Source organism: Agelaius tricolor, unplaced genomic scaffold, assembly GCF_023055355.1.
Source record: "Agelaius tricolor isolate 1412-34295 unplaced genomic scaffold, bAgeTri1.0.p SCAF_25, whole genome shotgun sequence".
NCBI classification, from domain to species: domain Eukaryota; kingdom Metazoa; phylum Chordata; class Aves; order Passeriformes; family Icteridae; genus Agelaius; species Agelaius tricolor.
The window spans coordinates 1,266,635-1,287,037 of record NW_027269285.1 but is presented as its reverse complement, the minus strand read 5'-3'; the positions used below and the strand labels follow the sequence as shown (position 1 = coordinate 1,287,037).

The 20,403-nt window shown below is 47.7% G+C and overlaps 1 protein-coding gene across 6 annotated transcripts in view; it reads right to left on the bottom strand.

Moving 5' to 3' along the window:
• Positions 1-604: 604 nt before the first annotated feature.
• SYNRG (synergin gamma) overlaps positions 605-20,403 on the bottom strand; it is a 36,392-nt gene continuing 16,593 nt past the window's right edge. For 3 of the 6 annotated variants that reach the window (XM_071447998.1, XM_071448001.1, XM_071448002.1), the window contains 9 exons: positions 18,120-19,061; positions 10,670-11,260; positions 10,146-10,309; positions 9,369-9,422; positions 8,585-8,681; positions 8,161-8,309; positions 5,482-5,592; positions 4,942-4,977; positions 605-4,023 (listed from right to left, as the gene is read on the bottom strand). In XM_071447998.1, coding sequence (XP_071304099.1) covers positions 3,892-4,023; positions 4,942-4,977; positions 5,482-5,592; positions 8,161-8,309; positions 8,585-8,681; positions 9,369-9,422; positions 10,146-10,309; positions 10,670-11,260; positions 18,120-19,061 — 2,276 coding nt within the window. In that variant the 3' untranslated portion in view covers positions 605-3,891. Of the gene's footprint in view, positions 4,024-4,941; positions 4,978-5,473; positions 5,593-8,160; positions 8,310-8,584; positions 8,682-9,368; positions 9,423-10,145; positions 10,310-10,669; positions 11,261-18,119; positions 19,062-20,403 lie in introns of all 6 variants that reach the window. The other 3 variants (XM_071447999.1, XM_071448003.1, XM_071448000.1) reach the window with 2 other exon arrangements.

Below are 20,403 nucleotides of genomic sequence, written 5' to 3'. Positions count from 1 at the left end.
TCACAAAATTAAACTTTACCTAAAAATGGGCAAAGTAGGGTTTAACAGCATTTCTGGTATAAAAAAAAGGGAAGGTTAAAATTCTCCACTTTGAATTATTCTGTAGATTTTATGCACACACTGGCTGAGGGGAGAGGGAGATGCTGATGTTCAGCCAAGAAGGCACCAAAGGCTGGCTTTAAACACAAGGGAAAGTTGGACCTATAAAAAGTGAAATTGCCTAATAAAACACCTGAGAAAACAATTCACCTGAAATCCCCATTCAAGGTTATATTACAGTCTTAGTGCTTGTGGGAATTTCACTGCAAAAGCTCCTCTTGTATTCACTACAGCAAAAGATTTCACACAAGTGTTTTCCCCCTCAAAATCCAGGTTTTTCTCCATTCTCAAATCTACAGAAACCAAAGGAAAAAAGCTCTGGTTTAGCTTGGATTGCTCTGAGCACACCCCTTCTCCTGCTCCCCACAGGCTTTTCCAAGGGGTATCTAAATTGTCTGAAAAATATTTTATATCTTTCAGTATTTGGTGAGACACCTTCCCCATCCCAGCCACAGAGCAGGTTTCACTTACATTATGATATAAATATTTCAGCTTCCCAGGCTGGTCAGATATGAAACGAGCTTTTTATTGAACACCAGGTTTGAATCTCAACACAGGATTTATAAATCATTGCAGGAATTAAGGGAGTAAACAAGGTACTAAAGTCAATTAATAACACTTATTCTCACTGGATTTAAAATATCAGCAGCAACTCCAGCACAGCACAAACCCAAACAGCTCCAACTAATAATCACAAAACCACTTCTGGAAGAAAAATAACATTTGCCCAGAGGGCAGGAGAAGAATCACAATAGAAAGAGAACTTTCCTGATTGCTCTCCTTCATAAAATTATGACATTCCTATTTTAACACTGAGAACTGGAATTAAATACAGGTGCAGAATCAAAAGCAAACCCAAAGCAGCAGTTTGTACAATAGCAGCTTTTATTGGAAAGGCAGGTTTTGTTTCAAGTTTATGACTCCCAGTGCAGCTGCCAGGACTCTGAGCAGTCCCTGGGTGTGCAGGAGCTCCTGCTCAGCCTGGGGCTGACCCTCAGCCACTGCAGGGGTCTCAGGGGAGGAGCTGCTGCCACCAACCCCAGCCAGGAGCAGCCACTGCAGGGAGGAAAGGCCCTGGAAGGGACGGTGAGTGCAGGAGGTGACAGCCCAGGGCTGCAGGGGCTCACAGCCAAACACCAGCAGGGAGAGGCAGGGGAGAGGCTGGAGCAGCCCCCAGCACCAGGGCAGAGCTGCCAGGGCAGGGAGCACCAGGAACTCAAAGGGGTTAAGCCATAAATACATTAAATAACCGAGCAAATAATTCCTCAGAACTGCAAATGTACACACAGAGACAGAAACCCCACTTTGCACAGGTCACGCCAAGGCAGCCCCTTTTATCTATCTAAAAAAAACAAATGCAATCTCATTTCTCTTCTCCAGTGAGAGAATCCATGCAGGAAAAGGAGTTTCAGGTGTGAAATTGGGCACAAGCAGAGGGAAGGCAGCGTGTCCTGCAGCAGAGGCAGCGAGGGAAGGTGGGCTGTGACAATCCTGTCACCTTGGATACAGCTTGGAAGGACACTGGGCTTTGGCTGGCAACAACACCCGAGGCTGCTGAATGCTCCAGTGAGTCACTGGGATCTGCAGCTGAGCCTTCTGTGCCTTGCCTCTACCCAGGGAGCTCCGTGCAAACCCTGCCTGTGTGCCCAGGGCTGAAGCTGCTGGGAGCAGCATCCCTGCCCCACGAGGACAGGGGTGGTGTCACCCTTCAGGGAGCTCTGCTGCAGCTGGAACTGTGAATGTCCATCCCTTTTTATGGGCCAAAGGACACGAGAGGGGACCTGGTACCAGGTACAGAAAAACCAGCACGGGAATAAACGCTCCTGTGACAATACAGCTTCACACCATGGCCTCTTATTTGTGGCATTTTCTTTCAATTAAGGGGAAAAAAAATCCTCTCTAGCAAAGTGCTGGGGGGCTGTGGTGGGTGACATAAAATCCCTTTTCCCACCACAGCATTCATTCCCTCAGCACCAGCCTCTCCCAGTGGCTCCCTGTCCCCAAACACTGGTGAGGGGCACAGCAGCCTCTCTGTGCTGGACAACGAGGGCTGTGGGCACCAGCTGTGCTGCTGCAGCTCCTTCCCACCTAATAAATGAAAGGGAGAGAAGCAAGGAGCTGTTTCCCTGCATTTTTGGCAATTGCTGGGCAGGATGTGGGAAGCAGAGCACGGGAAATCTGCCTCTGGATCAGCTGGAGCTGCAGGCACACGGGGCTTTATTTCATGAATGAGCTAATTTGAGGCAGCAAGGAGATTTATTGTAATTGGTGTAAGGAAGGAGCCAGACACCTCTGAGCCAAGATTCTTTCATTTGGGCTAATTAATAGTTTCGTATAGCTAAGCCTGTTTGTTTTCTAAATACAAAGCATCGTTTTCCTCATTGTAATTTCTGTTTCAGCAAATAACCACAGGTCAGTGTCAGGTACTTGTAATGGGGGCAGGATTAACTTGGAGAGGCTGGAGGAAAGGAACAGATGTGAGAGACTAAGCCAAAGAATTAAGGAGAAAGTTGCACCCTATGGATTTACAGCCCACTTCATTCCCTGCAGCCCTGGACAGGGAGGTGGGACGTCTCCTGTGACACCATGAGGCTCCCCCAGGTTTAAAATCCTGTAACCAGCACTCCATTGCCTGCACTATCCTCTGGATATTGGATCTGAAGGAGGAACCAGGTTCTTTAGATGCACAGGTAACATTCAGTGAGAGCCTGTGACACAAACCTGTCCACAGAGGCACCTACAGAAGCCTCAAAGCAGCAGGGACACAATGCCTGCTTCAAACACAGCTTGCTGAGACCACCAAATGCCAGGGTTAATTCCCTCTGGCTGTTCAGTCCCACTCCCTGCTGCAGGAGCCAGCTGTGAGTCACAGGAACACGCTGCTACAGGTAGCACAGGCTGCAGGATCCACTCAGCCACCCCATCCCATCAGGAACAGCACCTCCACAGCCAAAAAAGGGAAAGAATCTCCAGAGCAGCAGCTGTGCTGCATCAGCAGAGTCCAGCTTCCAGCAGTGCTGCAGCCACACAGCTCCCAAAACATCAGGAGAGACCAAAACCCTGCCTGGAGCTCAGGACAGACCCGGGGAAGTTTCTCTGTATTTACAACAAGGACTGGGAGTTTGAAACTCCAGCTGCCTGCACTACAGAATCCACAGAGCACAGGAAGAATTACAGCAGTTTGCCAGTCCTGCACCAACCAGGTCTGCATCCAGCACAACTTCCAGCACAGAGCAGTGCAGGCACAAACACCCAGCAGCTTCTCCTCCTGAGTCAATAATTCACTCTGCCTGGATGCTGCTGTGACTCATGTGCTGTGATATCACAGCAGCAAACACTTAAAGAACATCAAGGTCTGTGTCCCAAAAACGTTAAGGAAAAGATTTGCTTGCAAATACAGACTTCAAGTATTTAAGTGGTTGTTTCTATGCAAATGAGCCCAGCACTGCAGGTTCTCTGGGAAGCTCCATGCTGGCCTCTCCCATGCACAGGTTTATGCACAGGATTCCCAGGCTGCTTTTGCACAGGATAACGTTTTCATCTTCAGAAACACTGAAATGCCACTTTTTTTTTTTTTTTTGCCATACTATATATTATCCAGTTACTCCTGAAACCTTGGCCATTACAAGTGAATTCTTCCCCATCTGTAACAGTGGCTTTAATCTGTTGATTTTTGGACCAAAAATCAACCCCAAAGGTTGCAAAGGCTGGTCCCAGGTGCAGCCTCCAGCAGAGCAGTTACCCCAGGTCCTGCAGGATGAGACCAAGGCTCCACCTGCAGTGCAGCTGCTCTCAGAGCAGGTCTGGCAGGATGAGGCCTGGGGGTTTGGGCTCCACACAGTTGATCCAGAAGTTGGCACAGCTGGCGTGGTACTGGTGCCCTCCGTACGCCAGCTTGAAGTTATCTGTCTCTGAATTAAAGGCCTGCAAGAAGAATTGAAACAAGTGTGAGAGTCTGATCCCCTCCAGGGTCCAAACCCAGAGTGGGAAACAGCCCAGGGCTCCCCCCTGAGCTCCACCCCATCAACTCCATTTGATTTCGGTTGCAGGAGGACAAAACCTTCAGCCATCACACCTGAGCCAACCTCCCCGTGCAGGAGGGAGCCCTGGCAGCTAACTCACCTTGTTCCTGCATCTTCTGCTTCTGTTCCACCTCCCTACCAAAGGGGAACCTTGCCCTGCTTGCCAAGCAGACAGCTCCTGCATTTATTTCCCTGGCTCCAGCCTGGCTGTGGGTTAGGCAGGTGCAATTCTTGCTATTAGTGTTATTTCAGGTTGAATTTCATCTGCTTCCTCCTGTTAATTGAAGCTGCCTTACAACAGGAGCCTCTGAGCGTGTGAAGCCATGAGCAGGCTGAAACCACCTCACTGTTTGTTGCTAGGAGATATTTTCCAATGCCTCACAGCTCCCTATTTAAAAAAAAAAATATCCCAGCCCTGCTCTCCACACCCTGGATTTCCTGCAGAGATTTCTAAAAATGCCACTGCCTGCTAGACAAAGGCAAAAGTCAATATTCCTAGCACAAAGCCCCCGAAATCCCCCCTCTCTTGCTAGAGACACCCAGGCAGCACAAATTCAGGAAGTCAGGGATTTTCTAGCACACACCAGGAGGAGCACAAGCCCAGAGAGCTGGGCACAAGGCACAGGCATGCAGACACACAGAGGGGAGGCTCTGGGGCATGTTAGTTGATCAGATCGAGAGGTAACGGCCACGAAACACGACTGGAGCAGAGGATTAATGATTGGCACAATTGAAATGACAGCTGAGAGCCCAGCAGCAGCTCAGCCTTCCACACTCAGGAAGAATGAGTCTAGGAAGAATGTTTTTTACAGGTTCATACTTTTTTGGGAAGCTCTTCCACAGGTTTCTCTTCTTTCTGAAATAACGTTGAAACCAAAAAGAGTCAGGAAAAGTGCCTCTAGGTTTAACTGGTTGGCACAGCTCTGCACATGGCCTGGGAGACCCTCCCAGCTCTGCTCCCCTCTGCTGAGCCATCTCATGAAGAAAAGTCATTCAAAGATTTTTATTTGTTAAAAAATACATATCTTTTTTTTAAATCTTAGTATGGCAGTTTCTTGCCCATTACAAACAATTAAACTCAACCCTTTCTCCACAGCTGTATCACACCAGAGCCCAAGGAACTCTGGACATTGCATTACAGGATTTTATTGAGACCCATCTGCAGGTCAGAGTTTACAAATTATAAACCTTGGAGGTGCCCAAGGCCGGGCTGGACAGGCTGGGGCAGTGGGAGGTGTCCCTGCCCATGGGACACCATGGATGGGCTTTAGGGCCCCTTCCAACCCAAACCAGTCTGGGGCTCTACAAATGGAAGCCCAAGCTGCAAATGCAGATGGAATTTCCAGCCCCACACTCTTACTTTGCTCCTGGAATCCACGTTCAGCAGACACACTCCACAGGCAAGGTCCTGCGCGTTCTTGATCCCCGGGCGCAGCATGCAGGAGGAGAAATCCAGGGAGTTTTCATCTGGCTAAAGAGAGCACACAGGAACTTGGAGGCATTCTCAGTGCCTGGGGAGGTTTCACACATCACAATAAAAACCAGTGAGCACCAGGAGCCAGGGTGCCACCTGGCATGGCAGGGTGACAACCATCAGGAGGGAGCTGCCATCCCCACCGGTGCCCGTTTGGAACACTCAAAGTCTTCAAAAAGGCCTCAACTACAAAGGAAGGAATTCCTGAGCTGCACATTGCCCCATCCAAAGGGGAAGGAGCGCTGGGAGCTGGGGGAAGGCAAACAGAGGGTCTGCAGGTGTTTGTGCAGCTGTGGGGAGGTGGCTGCAGCAGGGTTCCTTGGCCTCCTGGTGCTGCCTCAGCAAAAAAGGGCACCTGGTTCTCTCTTTCTGGGGTTTTTTTATGAACCTACAGTATGGCAGAGCAGCACAAAATGGGATATTAAGGGTAACCAAACATGGAATTCAGGCCACCAGCCACACACATGCTCAGGTTAAAGACAGGCAAAGGGTGGGAGAGTAAACCTGTAAATAATAAATGATTGTGGTCACTTTTCCAGTCCTTAACCTCACATTTCAGCCACAGGATAAATGATCAATTAAAACACTGCACAAAGATGATATAAAACTGTTCAAATTTTGCATTGAAGATAGCAAATAAAAACAATGGTTAGGAATGCAAGAAGCTTAAAAAATGGTGTGATCCCAGGCCATGTGTGTCCTAATGCCCACTGTGGGTATGCTGCTCACACTGCCCTGCTGAATGGCTGAGAGGAACTGCAGTCCTGAAAAAACACCCTTTAATCTCTGAGCAGATCAATCAAATTAATAAAGGCACTCTGATATTTGTTTACCAAATGCATGAGTGAAGCAAATGAGAAGGTCATCCTGCAATTTGCTGTGAAAAACCACAAGGCTGTGCATAAAATTACCTTGTAACAAAATCCGTTAAAAGATAAAATTAAGCTTTCCAAGAGCATGCCTGGGAGCTGGAATCCTTCTCTGCAGTTAATTGGCACTTCTGCCTCACTCAGGATCCTGGAACAGCAGAGGTGTGGGCTCCACCCTCCCAGGGAACCCCGCGGGGAGCAGAGGCAGGATCGGGGGGATTTGGGGAATTAAGGAATCCTGGTTTGAGCTAAGCCCAGCTGGACTCTGTGTGCAGGTGAGAAGTCACTGCCTGCAGCTCCTGCTGTGCTTCAGCTCAGCTGCAGCCACGAGCCAGGAGCTGCTGTGGCTCAGAGAACACAGGGCCAAGCTCTGGACTTCCAGTAATCCCTGTAATCTTCCAAGGAAAAGCACTTGAGCAAGTGTATTCTAATCCACCTGTTTAAATGAGGACAAGATCCTGGTAGCTCTTGGGATTGCTCCTATCAGCAAAGCCAGAGCTCCAACAGGTGAATCCAGGTCTGTCAGCCTCCTCTGCCAGGCAGGAAAATGCTGAGGAAATAGATTTCCTAGGATGGCAGGCTCTGTGCATCACCAAAATACCTGGGGAGGTTTAAAATGTGCCAAAGGAGTGTAAAAAGGGACTGCTCATTCATAAATACCTGCCTTGCAGGGAATGACAGTGAGCTGGAGATGGGCATTTCAAGCAGAAACCAAGAATTCCAAGCCTTACCTATAAATGAGTGTTTATTGGGAAGGAGAAACCTTTTGTGGCCACAGCTGCAGTGCAGGGAGGAAGCCACAAATGAAAAAGCCCAGAGGAAAGCTCCCCATGGTAATGATGTGCTCAGTGATGCCTGGTGGGCTGTGCTGACCCTGAAGGCTCCTTGGATGTGCACTGAGTCAAAGGGATCTGTGTCACTCAATATGAAGCACACAACAATGGGTGATTCCCTAAAATGATGGGGTTTTCCATGGTTAAAGGTTTTCCCATGGTTAAAGGAAGTGATTTTGCACATTGCATCTCCTGCCACACACACCCCACAAGGTGTTTAATGGCAGGGTGGTTTTGCTGCCTTCTCCTTGTGTCTGTCCTGTGCCCCTCTCTCCCCCAGCTCCTCTGCAGACCCTGCCCATGGGATGTCCCTGCTCCAGAGGGGCTCCCCTCACACCACCCCTGCCTGTCCCCCTCACCCAGCAATGCCCAAAGCTCCCCAGCCTCCCTGGGAGCATTTCCTGGCAGTGCAGAGCAGGAAAAGCTGAACCAAAGCAAACTCAGGCATTTCCAAATGCAGAGAGAAGGGAAAACAGTTCAGTTGCTCCTGTGTTGCTCCACTGTGTGTTATGGAATTGGGAGCATTAAAGCCAATTGCAGGGATATTAATAAACAAGAAATGTCCATGTCATTCTGGCTCTGTAAAATGGCTTATCTGGATTTTAGTCAATTTGCCTTACTGGAGATGTCCACAGACACCCAGGATATCACCTAAATCACTGAGGTACCAAATAAGACAACCTCATGTTTGTGCATAAATAACAGTTTTCTTAGAGGGTTTTGAACTGGCTTTCACAAATATAAGTCCATTTCCATTTTCCAAGACAAGAAACACAAACAGTCAACTCAGCACACCCAGCAAAGCTCTTTAAATTAAGCTATGACATTTGTTTTAGCAGCCAGGCAGCTTATTTGGGTCTTACCGTTAGAGCAGCCAGGGACATGAAGCTGATCAGGTTGTTCCACACTTTATCAATATCCTTCAGCAGCTGCTGCAGCTTCTCACTGCACACTGCAGTTGCTTTGATGCCCAGCTCCACCCTCTTTGTGACTCTGTAGACTTCAACAACCCCTGTGGATGCAGAACAGGGCAGGATTGCAGAGAATGCACTGGAGCCCCAGCCCTGAACTCAGAGATGGCAAAACCAGAGGGGCACAGGAGGGGTGGCCATGGAGGGACAGCTCAAAGCTGGGAGTTTACATTTATTTGGCTGAAGAGTTCTTCATTATTCATATGCAGGCAAAGATTAGGAGTAAAAATGATGCCACAGGGGGAAGAGTGACTGTACATTCCTGGTTTTTAGGGAAGAACTTTCAGTGTGAAGCACGTGGAAAATGAAAACATACCCTGTAAATATTCCATGCCTTGGGCAGACTGGATGACTTCAGTGCACACAGATGAACTGCTGATTCCATTTAAGGTGTCGTTGGCTTTCTTTATGACCTGGTGGGAATGAATTCCATAAAATGATGGGGTTTCTATCTTTGAATAATCATTACAAACAAGATTACCCCCAGCAGAAGCTGGTCTTCAGAAAAGGAGGCAAATTAAACAAGAAATGACTGCCACACTCCATCACATGTTTTATACACTCCTGCTTAAGTAGATCAGGGGAAAGTGTGAACATTTAAAACCTTAATGTATTCCCCCCAATAGTTTCATCACCAAAATAAGAGTTTTAAGAGCATGCATGCCTTGCTGCTAATTTAATAAGAGCATTCACAGTTTGGGCTCTCTAATACTCAAATGCAAAGGAGAAATGTTCAGGGGCACTGGTCTGGCTGTGAAATATCTCCCAGGAGCACAGGAATGGGCCCTGGGCACAGCAGACCCACAGCTCTGTCTCTCAGGGAGCCCTGAGGAGCCAGGCACTGGTACCAGTGCCCTGAACACACAATACTGGGCACCCAAACAGGGGAGCACCCCCTAACCAGAGAGCTGGAACACTCAGGGAGAAGCCAAACTAATCCCCAGCCACAGGGGGATTAGTGTGGGGTGCTCAGCTGAGGAGGAGGCAGCTTTTGGTTTAAAACCTGCAGTTCCCAGGGCTGATTCCCACACTTTCTCAAACACTGAGGGAGGCAGGGCCTGAGGGACGAGGGAAGGATCTGGAGGAGGAGCCACACTCACCTGCAGGGCGCTCTCCAGGCACCTCTGCCACTCGTAGGCATACCTCTCACTCTCCTGGAGCAAAGAGAAGGACAGGCTCAGTCTTGTTCCTACACCCATTTCTCTCCCTCTCTCCTACACAGCAGGTATTTCAAAACACTGTTTGCAGAGCAGCTGTGTGAACTTCTAACAGATCTGTTCCTAATTTCTCCCCATTCTTTCAAGATTCTCCATGCACCTGAACTCTAAAATTTGATTTCTGGGAGTGGGAATGAGTTTCAAAAGGAGAATGTATAGGGTGGGTAAAAGGTTTCATTGCACACAGCTCCTCCTGACACATTTGTTCCAGTCTGCTGTTCTGGCAATGGGGATTAGCAGAATTTAATCTGAGTCCTTTTCCCATCTCTTCTCAGGATGAGCAAGAGAAATAACTGCCACACAGCCAAAAAGCCATGCCATTCCCCAAGCAAACACTCTCTGCCAGAGCTGGGATTAGATTTAAACTGTAACCAATTTCCAGTCATAAGCTTAGGCTGCAAGGTCAAGTGATTTCTGTGTTTCAGACAACATTCTGTGTTCCAGACAATATTCTGTGTTCCAGACAACATTCTGTGTTCCAGACAACATTCTGTGTTCCCCATCTCCCTTTAAAGACGTGAGAGAAGAACCCTCCAGGTTCCACTCACAACATCCGACTGCACCCAGACACATCTCACAGTCACACCCATACCCAAACAGGTAAAACCCCCAAAAGTGGGATACAGAAGCCCCTCAGGGGTGTCCCAGAGAGCTCCTTACCTCCACCTCCCCCGTGAGGTCCTTGTACTTGTCCCTGATCACGGGCAGGGCTGGCTTCTCGCTCAGCGTGTTGGAGCGGTCCCTGAACGGCTGCTCCAGGGCTGGCAGCGGGGAGCAGCGACTGATTTCTCTGTCCCCCAGGCTCAGGCTCCTCTTGTGAGACCCTAAAAAGTCAGGTTGTGAAAAGTTATTCCTGCACTCTAAAGACCCAGGCTGTTTAAAATGACCGAAGTGGCAGCAAGGGTTGTCCCGTTCCTGCAGAAGAACAAATATTTCTCTTTACTCAGCGACTGCTGCAGATCTCCCCAAGTCCCTCAATTCTTACAGGTTTTTGGCACAACAAATATTTTCCTTGTAGAAAAAGAGCTGCTCCAAATGCCACGGAAATCAATGAAAAGATTCGGGTCGTTTCCAGCAGCCTTTGGAACAATCCCCATTAGCTAATTTATAATTCAATTAGGAAAATCAGCCTTTGATGGATGAGCACATGCACCATGAGGTTCCTCCACCACGGGCAGGCTTACCTTGCACAGACAGGTCAAAGGTGGCCAGCTCACTCCTGATCATCTCCTCACTGGATTTCACCTTGCCTTGGGAAGTTGCCACCAAGAAGTCGAACTTGCTGATTTTTGGTTTTTCACTCTGGAACTCCCCGAAGTCATCCGTGGCCTCTCTCCGCAGCTCAGAGGAGGCCCCAGCGAGGAAATCAGCGCCCAGGGCCGTGTCAGCTGCTGCTGCATCCTGAGCTTCCGAGGGAATCCTGGCAAAATCCCCAAAGTCCCCGAGGTCGTCGTCGCCGGACACCGGCCCCGAGTCCTTAAAGTTGGCAAAGGGCTCGAAGGAAACGTCCTGCAGAGCATCCTCGCTGGAGAAGGTGGTCACTTTGGAAACTGTCGTCATGGTGATGTTTTCCGAGCTGCCAAAGAAGGTCTCCTTCTTCTGGAGGACGGCGGTGGCGGCGGAGGAGCCGCTGCCCGGGGGCTGGGCGGAGCAGGGCAGCCTCCTGTCCCTGTCCCTGTCCCTGTCCTGCTGGTCCCTGTCGGAGCTCGCCAGGCTGCTGAGCGCAGAGCCACCGGGACAGCTTCCAAACGGGCCGCCCTTAAAGTCATCCACATCTGAAACAAAGCCCCACAATTAGGAGCTGAAGTTCAAACCCTTAAACTCTCCACGACCTGCTGAGAGCCCTGGAGGAGCTGCAAGGACAAGCACTGAATTGCTGTCTCGCTGAGGCTTGGAGCGTGCACAAAAATAATCTGGAAAATACCTGAGCATTTCATACTGAAATTTCTCTGTTCAACGAATCTAAGCCTTGACCTTTGAATGCTGTCTTACATTTTAAGCTGAAAGTCACCATACCACTATGGTAGTGAAGAAACACTAAAAAAAATAATGGAGTTTCTGGCCAGTCCAGGCTGCACAGATCACCAGTTGAGTTTTCTGGCTGCAGAATCTACAATCAAAATATAAATGTTACAACTCAAACACCTTTAATGCGTTATTTCATCTTATCAAATCCAACCACACAGAAGACTGGGCTGACTTTTCCATTCCTCTGATAAAGTATTAATACACTTTAATTTTATATTCATGCTTTGATACAAATAACATGTAAAAATGTGCTGCAAGGATCTAAAAAAGCCTAGAAATCCTGTTTGAGCTTATCAGGGCTCCTGCAGTGCTGCACGGCCAACTCGTCAAACTTCCAGGTGCCAGCACTGACAGGGACATGGCAGAGATCATGTTTTAACTGAATAAATAGTTTGTAAAAAGCTAAGTCTAGAGAAAATCCAATTATTTTGCAGAAAGCTCCAAACATTTGTACCCACCTGGTGATTACATGGCCCAATAGGTTCTTCTCCCTGCCAGGGGCAGCTGTGGGATCAGAGAGGGATCTTTCACCCCCAGACTGACTCTGATCCCCAAAGGCACAGGGAGCCAGGGCTGGGCAGTTTGCATTGGAGCACGAGCCCCCTCCCCAGCAACACCAGCCCTCCTACCCTACTTTGTCATTGTTTTCCAGCAGGAACTGTCACTTTGGATTGCTCAGGGTCGGTGGCTGCAGGGACAGCAAAGCCAGAGCACAGAGAGCGTTCCCTGAGCTTGCCTGGGGCTGAGATCCTGGTGCTGACACCAAGGGATGAACAGGCTGGCACACTGGGCTCTGACAGAGCCACGGGGGAGCGAGCTGAACTCCCGGCTGTCCTCCTCCTTCACTGCAGCCTCACCAGCCCGAGGATGAAACCATTCTAACAAACCATTTCTGCCTTGGTTTGCTCATCTCCTGGAGGGGGAGAGCAGGCCAGGCTCCAGGCTGCTCCCCAGGCATGACCCCATCCATGGCTAATGAAAAACCTGGCCAGCACTCAGCACAGTTCAGTGGCCACTGCCGTGGGTCAGCGAGGCACAGGCAGCCACCATCAGCCCCTCCTGGGGCTGCCACCTCGTCCTGCAGCACCCCAAACCAACCCAGAGCTGAACCCCTGCACACAGACCACACACATCTCCCGTGCCCCTGGAACTGGGCATGAGCAGGGGGTGAGCAGGGACATGGAAGCACCCGAGTGAAAGGAGCCCAGAGGGGTCGGTGATTTGTCACCACACACCACACCCTGGGCTCTCAAGTTTCTGTTTGAAGAAGGGAAAGGAAAGCTTTGCATGAAAAGAGAGAGCCAGAAGCACCTCCAACACCAGAGCCAGCTGTAATTAATGCTGGGATCCTGCAAACCCCACCAGCTTCCCTTGACTTGGTGCTGGCTCCAAAGCCCAGCACAGACCCGAGCCCTGCCATGGCTCTGGAGAGGGAGGAGAGCTGGTCCCACCCCGAGCATCTGCACGCCCCCATCCCAGCCCATCCTGCTGGGAATTGTTCCTTTGATAACTGCTGAGACTCTGAGCTGCAAACACAGCCTGAAGGCCAGGTCAGGGCGCTGCTGATCCAAGCCTGGCTCAGGCTCAGGCTCGGGCAGGCTCCAGGGGGAGTCCTGAGCTGACCTGCAATCAATAGGGCAGGGGAGGCAGAACAATGCTTTCATTATTCACAAAGCAGGAGTCAGGATTCTCTGCCTGTGAATTCAGGCAGACACAAAGCCTCTAAAGAGGTGCAAGGGCTCAGGTGAAATGTAATGGTTCAATTCTGTACATTTGATTTTGGTCCTTTTTTTTTTTGATAATTCCAGAAGGATCACTCCAGTGAATAAACCTTTTTCTAGGAATATTATATTACTGGGAAAACACTGCATTCAGAGTCAGTGTTAACAGCTCAAGCAGTCCTAAAACAATTTAGTGAGAAGTATGAAAAATAAGAATGTGGAATCCAAAGTCCAAGGTGCCTGATCATCACCTGGGACCAGGTGCACCTGCAGGAGCCAGCCAAGGGAAAGGGCTGGCTGCAAGGAATGCACAGCAGGATGAAATACAGTTCAAAACACTGTTTCCCAGTCTTATCTAAAGAAAAGCTTCCCACCCCTGATTTCAGCCAACTATAATAATTTATTTCAACTACCAAGGATTAAGTTATGGCTGGAGGCAAATTACAAGCTGGAGCCTTCAATGTCAACAGTTTAATCATTTAAGGAAAACCCCTGACAGCATTAGTGACTATCTGAAGCAAACTGAGCCAGACAACTCAGGGACATGGGAATAAATTTAGGGATTTCAGCCAGCATAGGAGACTTTCAGGTTTTTGTATTTCAGTGGGTATTAGAGTCTGATGAATAAACCTGGCTCTGGTGCCACGTTTTGGTTCTTAGGGTGACACAGGTGGCAGCTGTGGAGCTCTGCTCCAGCAGAGCAGCATCAGAGCTGTAATATTGGAATATTCCCTGCTCCAGAGCAGCATCAGAGCTGTAACCCTGAACATCCCCTGCTTCAGCAGCATCAGAGCTGTAACCCTGGAATATCCCCAGTGCTGTCCCCCTGAACATGCCCTGCAGCCAGAGCAGCAGCCCAGGGACAGGCTCCACCTCTCCCTGCTCCCTCAGGAAGGGACAGGAGGCTGCAGAACACCCAGTTTCATGCCCTGCTGCAGAACACACAGCTTCATGCACTGCTGCCAGCAACCTGGAAAATCCCAAGCCTTTTTCTCAGCTGGGGAAGCCTGGGGCAGTTAACAAAAGGAAATTATTCCCGTTTGCTTTCTCTAAAGAATGGCTGTAGCTAAGGTGGAAACCATCAAGAATGCTGACTGTAAAGTACATGAAAATGAAGGAAACAGCAGAGAAAAGGCACCAAACCTTGTGGAATTACAGGATTTGCTAATTATTTTGAAGTGATCACGATAAACAACGTTTCACAGCAGAATAAAAGCCCAGGGCTGACACTGGGACCTCAGTCCCACAGAGGCCCTGGGGAAGGCCATGGCAAACACATCCACACCCTCCCTGTCAGAGCCTTCCCAGATAAAGCAGGGAGGATAAGCTCTTCTGTGTGCAGAATTAACCCAAATGGGGCCAAGGGAGTCAACCTGGCTGTCCAGTCTGGACAAAAACATCATAAATACAGGCATGGAGGTTCCTCTGCCTCCTCCAGGAATGACTGGCTGACAAAACACAAACTGCACCAGCCCTGCAGAATTAGGTCTCAGCTTTATGTTCAAAGCTTTGGTTTAAAACCTTTAGGGCTGGGCATGACCTGGGATCTCCAGAATCAAGGAGGGGTGTTATGTTTTTCTCCCTTTTTCCTTTTTTTTTTCCCTTTTAAAGCCTCTCCAGCTTGGTGTAAAGAAGAAAAGCCACATTCTGCTTCCTGAGCTGGTTTCTGCTCTTGTGGCAACTCCAAAACCCCAAAACAACATTTTAACTATTCCACATCTCAATTATTTTTAGCTTTTTTCCTTGTCTGCTAATTTGATGCTAATCCCAAGCTGTCAATGGCTCAGGAGCTGGAGGAATGTGAAGTGACATAATTGCATGCCAAAAATTTGCAGCTGTCATTCACGTTTGAAAGTTTCAACATCTAAAAGGTAGAACTTCCCAAATGGAAAATTTACTTTGGGGTTCTGTTTAATTCACACTGGATTAGGTAAATAAATATCAGAATATTATTGAGTGGGCTTCTACTCATAAAAGTCTAGACAGCAACACAGTTTCAGTGCCAACTCACAGAAACAACCCTGCCACCACACATTTCCTCCACTCCATCCCCCTCAAACACAGATCTTTGGAAAAATATTATTGAGGTTGATATGTAAAGACTCAGGAGGTCACAGGGAGCGAGCTCAAAGCGCTGGAAGAGGAGAAGGAAGCTCACCCACACCCTGCTCTGCAAGAGAAAGGCTCCCACCAGCTTAAGGGGATACCAGAACCTTAAACTCTGTATTTTTGAGGAAGCAGAGATACATTGCTAGTTTGCAACAAATCACACACACCCCCACGTTTTCAAAATATGCCAAGATAATATTTATTAACACAGCAGGACTTACAGATCACAAAAGATAGTGATACAGAGGAGCTCGGGAGGGCGGAATCAGAGAAAAGCATGCAGGTCAATACTTGCAGAAGAGAGATATCAAAGCAGATCTGAAAAGGCACATTCACACAGGAAATGTTTAGTTGAAATCAGACATTAGAAAAAGCAGCAAAAAAAACCCTGAAGTTGATTAAAATATACAGAGACTCTCCAGTAATGCCAAAGAAAAAGGTACTTTACAGGTGTGTCAGTGCAGCAGATAACCCTTTGAGGGTGCCTGGGGCAGGGCTCCTCTGGCTGCAACCTTTGGCAGGAAGAACAAATCAGGCTCACCCAACAGGAGCAGGTGCCCATTCAAACGCTCTCAGCTCAGAGTGAAAGGGAAATTTGGTGTAAAAGAAGCAGCCTGGTTCAAACTAACAGCATGCAGCCAGTGCTCAAAGGGTTATAGCAGCAAATGCAGGAGGAATCAGGCAACATTAGTATCATCTACCTTCCACACAGAGAGTTAGGAGCCGAGTTTGAAGAGACTGTATCCCCTCTGGAGAGAGAAAATCTGGAAAGCTTTCATCCCTCAAGAGAGCACAGGGCCCTGGCACGGGAAGCAAGGCAAGGATTTCTCCCTAATTCCCAGCATAAGCACCTACCTGCCCATAGCTGGAAGCTACAAATGTCAAAGCTCAGAGCCCAGGGACAAACAGCTCTGTGTGGGCAGCATCTCTCTGCACCTCTGTCCTGCTGCTGCTGCTGCCCTGGAGATGTGACACAGGGCTTGCACAGGGGCAGCTCCCCAGGACACTCTCCCATTCCCCAGCAGGGAGGTGACAAAGGGATCCCGGCCCTTTCTGGTATTACATTTACAGATCGAAGGAAACGGTGAGGAAAAGAGAAAAAAACCTTGCTTTTTAACTTCATGTAAACTGAGAAAAAGGAAAAAAAAATAGAGGACTTGACCGTCAGCAGTTCACAGCTTGAAATGCATCAAACACACAGAAAGGAACACGTGAGCACAGGAGTGTTTGTAGCAGAGTGTCCAGAGCACGTCCTGCTACCAAATCCAAACACTGAAATGGAGCTAAACTCTCCCTTTTAGAGTAACATCTAACTTGGCACCATAGGAGAATACAGACTTGTTTAAGTTTAATAAAAATAGCTTCTAATTAATACTTCAGAGTTCAAAAGTTTAGCAACAAGCACATGAAGGGCTAACCCCTTTAAACAAACCAAAAAGAAAGAGGCTTTCCTGCCACAAACAGCAATTATTCACCACGGGTTGCTGTGGCAAAATCACACGTCCTGTAAAGAGCTACAGAAGTCAAACTACCACCAAAAGAGGCTAGAAAAATATTAGGAAAAAGTGCTTTCAAACCCAAAGTAAACATTCAAGGATACACTGTTGGTGCTACGTTTTGACAGCTCACTCAACTTGGAGTCTTCCCAAGCAGTAATATGAAAATTAAATGTCTTTGCTAATAAATTATTCCTGATATTTTGTACCCTGTTAGAGAGTATCTTCCACATCGAAGTTGCCGACTTAATTCTCTCCCCTACTTAAAAATATCATATAATGCAAAATTACAGTACTGTATATCTTTTCTCTACCCATATCTGCACAAATGGAACAAATATTTCATGTGGAAATAACCAATTCTTGCAGTAAGAGCTTTTACATTTACAGTTTGTATGTTCCCCCTGTTCAGAAAAGCCTTTGACTGCATAAAACTTGTCCTAGAACACAGTAATGTTCCCGTGTTGTTGAAGGCCACAGAACATTTAACTACAGCTTATCTCCTATGTATATATGAAAAGAAAAAGCAGGACACTTGGGAAATTTGTTTTATGATATGTGATCAGGTCAGAGATGGTCAGCTCACTCCCTCAGGAATGTTGTCATAAAGGGAAATTAAAGAAGGTGGAAACCTGATAAAGTGAAAGTCTCATGGTTTAAATTTAGGTCCAAGAGCTCCCAATCATGAGACCAGCACTTGCAGCCCCTTGGCACAATGATTTCCACGAGGGATTTAACACTGGAAGGTGTGTGAAATACTCTAAACTGCAGTCCTGCAAAATCCTGCCTACCCAGACTGAGCCCCACCGTAAGGGGAATACGCTGCTGTTGGTGATTAGTCAGCTTCTCATTAACAGCCCCAATTAGTGACCCTTGGGAAGCGCCCCGTGGGGAAGTCCCCAAGCCAAATGCTTTGTGGAAAACAAGAGATTAAAGTGAGACTCTGCCATCATCTTGCTGACATAAATGGAACGACACTGTTTGCACTGGAATATTTTCCACTCGAGTCCCTTAAGTGCCAATGGCGAACAGGTACCAGAATGATGATGTTAAATCTCAAAAATAACCTGGCCTGGAGTTCAAACTGTTCCAGCTAGTTATATTTATAGTCTTCTAAGACAAAAACTAAAGAGTGCCCTACTGAGGGGCCGTGGCTGGCGGGGACACACACTGAGGAGTCTTCCACTACTGAAAGACGAGTGCATAATACTGTAATTGAGCACAGAGAACACGGAATCTGCACCACCTACGTTACCAGAGCAATCTAACCAGTTCCTCACCTGCTGCTGGTGGATGCTGGCCACTAACTGTTGGCAAATCCAAAGAGCTATCAGACATGACATGCTTAAGATCTCCTCCCACATCAGCCAGTTTCATGTCAAACTGAACAGACAGCGCGTCTTCGGAGTCCTCCTTGCCCACGCTGCTGCCGCCGATGGAGGGCAGGTCCAGGGATTTCACTGAAGCAGAGTCTTCTTTGGCCTGCTTGAAAGCTGCCACTTTGTCCACCAGCGACTTCTCGGCGCCGCTGGAAGAAAACTTGGAGTGGAAGTCAGCAAAGTCATCGTCGCTCTTGGCCGAGGAGAGCGCGCTGTCCTTGGCCTCCTCGAAGGCCGCCCCGGAGCCCTCCAGGGACAGCTGCTTGAAGATGTCGTACTTGGTGGGCGTAGCAGTGGTGGCAGAGCTCTGCCCACCCTTCGCTGTGCTGCCTGAGGAGCCAGCCTGAGCACCAGGGCTGGCCTCCAGCTTGAGCGCATTGTATTTGTCCTCGGGTTTTTGTTCGGAAAAGCCCCCGCTGTTGTTGAAAGCCATAAAATCTGCAAAGTCATCTTGTCCACTGGCTGATGCGCCGTTAGAAAATTCCCCAAAGAGGTTGAACTCTCCAAAGTCATCAGCTAAGCTTGAAGTTTTGCTGGGTGCTGGCTGGGCAGAGGCTGATGGAAGGGGTGGAGGGGGAAAGGAGCCCGGCTTTGAGGTGTTGAATGCAGGTGGGAAGGGTGGCTGCTTGTTTTCTCCAGGAGAGGAAAAGAGCTCTAAGTCTGCCAGATTCAAAGGGGTCTTGGCTTGTGTTGGCTGTTTTGGCTGAGCAGGCAGAGGAGGGAAGGGTGCAGGGAAGGTTTTGTCCTTTGAGGGTGGCTCTAACGGGGAGATGCTGTCAGCGGTTTTGAAATCTGTGAAGCCATCGTCAGCTCCTGTGGGCTTGAACTCTGCAAGGTTCTCTCCTGGGAATGAAAACAGGGAGAAAACAACAATTAAACCCTGCACAACAAACACAGCACATTCACACCATGCAAGCAAGCAAATTACTCCATGCAGTGCCAGAAGGTTTTAGGCAAACTGTTTAAATGGAAGACGTCGGGGCGCACACGGAACTGCAAACTCAACCTGCATGAGCCACACAAGTGTCAAGGGCACTGATTCTGCTCTTCACTCCAGCAAACACCTAATTCTCTCAAATAGCCCCAAAATCATATTAAACTCCCTTTACACCGAGCTAATATCAAAACACACCATGACAAATGGATTCAAAAGGAGATCAATACTGCCTTATTTGGCTTCCATGCAAGTTGTTCTCCCCACCTCATCCTCTTCATGTTTGCCAAACAATGAATGTAATTTTGAATTTCACTTATACCAATACAGTATTTGCTTTTTATGGAAGCAATTCTTCCCTTCCTCCCTCTGAAATACTGCAGCTTTTTCAGGGGGGACCACCAGATGGCTGAGACAAAACCAACATGAGGTAAGAATGTTTTCACTGAATTTACATTCAATATTTTGGTGTGCTAATTTTATAACTTTTTTCTTTTGAACATGAAAACATTGTTTAACCCATTCACCAGCATGTACATACTTGGACTACTTGTAATTTAAAGTATTGATGCTTACTTTAAGACAAGTGTCCAATAAATAGATTTTTTCTCTTTCAGAAACACACCACTAGCATTTCATTACTAAGCTACCTCAGTGTCACATTTTAAATCAGTTTATACAAGATTTAAAAGAATACTCTTAGTAACGGCAGGAAAGGACCACAAGTACACCTGACCTTTTATTCCATTCTCCCTCCCCTCCAAACCAATTCATTTCACTCAGCAATAATATAAATATTCCTGAAAATGCTACTCATTGATCAAAACTGCAACAGCACAGGAAACTAAACTTACTGAAGAATTGCAAACTTTTCCATTAGAAATGGAAGCTGGTGAAAGGGTTAAGAGTGGTCAGACTTTGACAGCAGGCAAATACAGCAACTTTCTATATTTTAGAACAGGTACAGAAAGAGATCAAATGTTATTTCATTTTACTGCAAGCATTTAATCCTGAAGAGGTTCCAAGCATGAGAAGCTCACAAAACACCACAGGGGTTTTATAAATGAATGACTCCTTACTTAAAACAAATTCCAACCACATCATTACTTTAAAATAAAACTCAGGAGCACCCAGAAGAGATGCCAACCTTCCAGAAATACCATCAGCACATTGTTCCAACAGGATATTGCCCTGTTTTCACAAGATACTTCCTACCAAGTTTTTTAGAGAAGCAGCAGCACCATTATTTTA